The 3,453-nt window shown below is 44.6% G+C and overlaps 1 protein-coding gene across 1 annotated transcript in view; it reads left to right on the top strand.

Annotated features, from left to right (window-relative positions):
* Positions 1-3,453, top strand: part of LOC105822844 (NACHT, LRR and PYD domains-containing protein 1-like) — a gene marked incomplete at its 5' end in the record, with an annotated part of 61,543 nt that overhangs the window by 16,512 nt on the left and 41,578 nt on the right. Inside the window, 2 exon segments of the mRNA XM_012659874.1 lie at positions 1,064-1,234; positions 2,286-2,332. Coding sequence (XP_012515328.1) covers positions 1,064-1,234; positions 2,286-2,332 — 218 coding nt within the window.

Below are 3,453 nucleotides of genomic sequence, written 5' to 3'. Positions count from 1 at the left end.
TGCAGGTGGCTGGCTCCCCGGCCTCTGCTCCTCGCCTCCGCACAGCTCTGCAGACTTACGGGGAAGATGAATTAAGGTTGGGGGCATACTGGGATGTATTAGGTCAAAAAGTTAGTGGAGCTATCTGGCCAGAAAATAGAAATATCTGCCTACAGCCATACCACCCTGAAAGCACCTGATCTCATCTGATCTTGGAAGCTAAGCAGGATTGGGCCCGGTTAGTACTTGGAAGGGAGAAAACAGAAATATTAGTCCAAAACTTGGAATGCAGCTTAAGAAGGTGAAGCCCTGGGAAGTAGATGAGGTCACTAAAGCAGTGTATGAATATGGAGAAATTAAATGGGTGGAAATTATGCAGGGCAGGGCCTATTCTAACACTCTCAGATCAAGTCCATTGTGCTCTCCCCACCAGGCTGCAAATATTCTCTCCTAAGACATTCCCTTAGCCACCTCTTTCCTGCAGACCCTCTCTATGGTCTTGCTATCTGTGGAAGGGGACAGGGTCCCATGCAAGCCAACCTAGACAACACTATATAGGATCACATACAACCTTCCATAATAAAGTCACCCTCAGATCACCTCTCCCAGCCTCTGTGCCCACCTCCCATCTCCTCCTCTCCTTTCTGGGCACTGGGAGTACAGAACGTCTGTGCCAAAGGAAAATAGGTGTGTCTGCATCAAAGAGAGGAAGGCTGTCCAAATCACCAAGCTCCTGCTCTGTGCCAGGCCCCAAGCTGTGCATTGAAGATAAAAAGGATGACAAGTATCTTCCCCTGCCTTCAAGAAACTGCCAGACTAAGGCAGAAACAGACATACAAAATGAATGCTTCAGTATGGTATGGTAAGAGCTGTAGGATGAGGAGCCACACAGAGCAGGAGCTCCTAGCCCAGGGTGGCAGAGGCAGAGGGCCTGGTGGGGAGGCTCGCCAGTCCCAGGGATGGCATTGCCCACTGTGGCCTGGTATTCAGGGGGACAGAACCCCCACTGTGTAGTGAAGGGCTGTCCACATCAGACCCCACACACACAGATCACATCTTTCCCATTCCTCTCTCCCTCCCTCAGCTTCACATGGGCCCCAGTCACAGATGCCAGTTGGCTGGTTCTCTTCTCCGTTCTTGAGGTTTCTGGAAGCCTGAAGGAGCTGGACCTAAGTGGAAACTCACTGAGCCGCTCGGCAGTGCACAGTCTTTGTGAGACCCTGAGTCGTCCGCGCTGCCACCTGGAGACCCTGTGGTGAGTCTGGCCTGGGTTCTGCTCTGAAGCAAGGATGGGCAGAAGATTCAAAGGAGAAGCTGAGTCTAAGATGAGGGACTGGTCTTTGTATTCATCAAATATTTGTTGCGCCCCTCTGCCTATGCACTGTGCCAGGTGCCAGGGCTACTATGGTAAACAAACAGGGACAGGATTTTTTTTCTCACAGAGTTTACAAGGGACTGGCATTAATCAAGGAACCATACTAACAAATGTATAATAAATTTATAATAACAATGAACTATACTAACAAATTTATATTTTCTCCACTGGAGCCCAAATAAGGGCTCCAATGCAGAGAACATTCTTGAGGAAGTGCAGCTTGAAAGAGATCTGAAGAATACAGAGGGTTTAACAGAGCAGCAGGAGGGAGAAAGTTTTAGGCAGAGGGAACAGCAGGTACAAATGTACCAAGGCCCTGTGGCAGGAGGGAGGACGAGGCAGCTCAGGAATTGAAGCAGGCCTGTGTATCTGGAGGGCAAAGAGCAAAGGGTGAGGTGAGGCTACAGAGATCAGCAGGAACAAGACCAGGCAACGCCAGTGGGCCATGTTGGCATTAGGGGTCTTTTCCTGATGCGGTGGAATTTTAAGCAGAAAGTTGGCGACATCAGTACATTTTCAACATAGAAACTGGCTACTATGCAGAAAAATGTATGGGAAGGGTGCAAAGGTAGAAGTTGGGAAACCAGTTAGTAGGAAAATTGCAGTAATTTCTGTAAAGATGGTGATACCTTAGACTAAGGAAAATGACAGTAGTTTCAGTAAGAGATAGTAATCACTTAGACTGTAGTATTTGCCATCAAGATGGAAAGAAGTGACTGGATTCAAAAGATGTATAAAAGTAAAATAACTGGGCTCAGTAAGGGATTGGATTTAGAGTGAAAGGGAGAAGGAGATATCAAGGACGATCTTAGGTTTCTGGCCAGAGCAGGTCCTGGGCTAGTGGCACCTTCACTGAGGTGGAGAATACTGAAAGAGGCGTGATCGGGGCGTGAGGTGTCATGAGTGTGATCTTGTGCTTGTTGGTTTCCAGTTCCTTTGAGGTATCCAAATGGACATGCCAAGGAAGCATCAAACAAGGCTCTATGGAAAGATAAGGCTGCCCCAAAAAACACATCTCAATAAAGTTGAAAGAACTAAAATTATACAAAGGGATCTAATTCTATTTCTCTGATTATGATGAAATAAAATTAGAAATCAAAAACAGAAGCAAATTTGGGAAATTCACAAAGACACTGAAATTAAACAACAAACTCCGAAATAACCAATGGGTCAAAGAAGAAAACACAAAGGAAATTAGAAAATACTTTGAGATGAATAAAAACAAAAATGCAACATACCAAAATGTATTAGATGCAGCTAAAGCAGTGCTGAAGGTAAAATTTATAGCTATAAATGCCTATGTTAAAAAAGAGGATAGGATACCACTACACACCTATTGCAATGGCCAAAATCCAGAACACCAGCAACACCAAATGCTGGTGAGGATGTGAAGCAACAGGAACTCTTATTAATTGCTGGTGGGAATGAAAAATGGTATAGCCTCTTTGGAAGATGGTTTGGCAGTTTTTCATAAACCTAAACATACTTTTATGATATGACCCAGCAGTCACACTACTTAGTATTTACCCAGATGAGCTGGAAACCTATGTCCACACAAAAATCTGCACATGGGTGTTTACAGAAGCTTTATTGACAATTGCCAAACCTTTGAAGCAATCAAGATGTCCTTCAGTAGGTGAATGGATAAATAAACTGTGGTACACCCAGACAATGGACTTGTAAGTACTAAAAAGAAGTAAGCTGTCAAGCCATGAGAGATATGGACCCTAAATGCATACTACTAAGTGAAAGAAACCAACCTGAAAAGGCTATGTACTGTATATTCCAACTATATGACATTTTGGAAAAGGCAAAACTGTGGAGACAGTGGTTGCCAGGGAAAAAAAGGGAAGGAAGGGTGAATGAGCAGAGCACTGAGGATTTTCAGGGCAGTGAAACTATCCTGTGTGATACTACCATGGTGGATATATGTCATTGCACAGCTGTCAAAATCCATGGAATATACAACACCAAGCATGAACCCTAGTGTAAACTATGGACATTGGATAATAATCATGTGTCTATGTAGGTTCACCAATTGTAACAAATATACCACTGTGATGCAGAATGTCGATAGTGAGGAAGATGGTTTGTGGGTG

The sequence above is a fragment of the Propithecus coquereli genome, unplaced genomic scaffold (genome assembly GCF_000956105.1).
Source record: "Propithecus coquereli isolate 6110/MARCELLA unplaced genomic scaffold, Pcoq_1.0 Scaffold640, whole genome shotgun sequence".
Taxonomy (NCBI): domain Eukaryota; kingdom Metazoa; phylum Chordata; class Mammalia; order Primates; family Indriidae; genus Propithecus; species Propithecus coquereli.
Note: the sequence above shows the minus strand (reverse complement) of the source record. Positions and strands in the feature narration are given on the sequence as shown.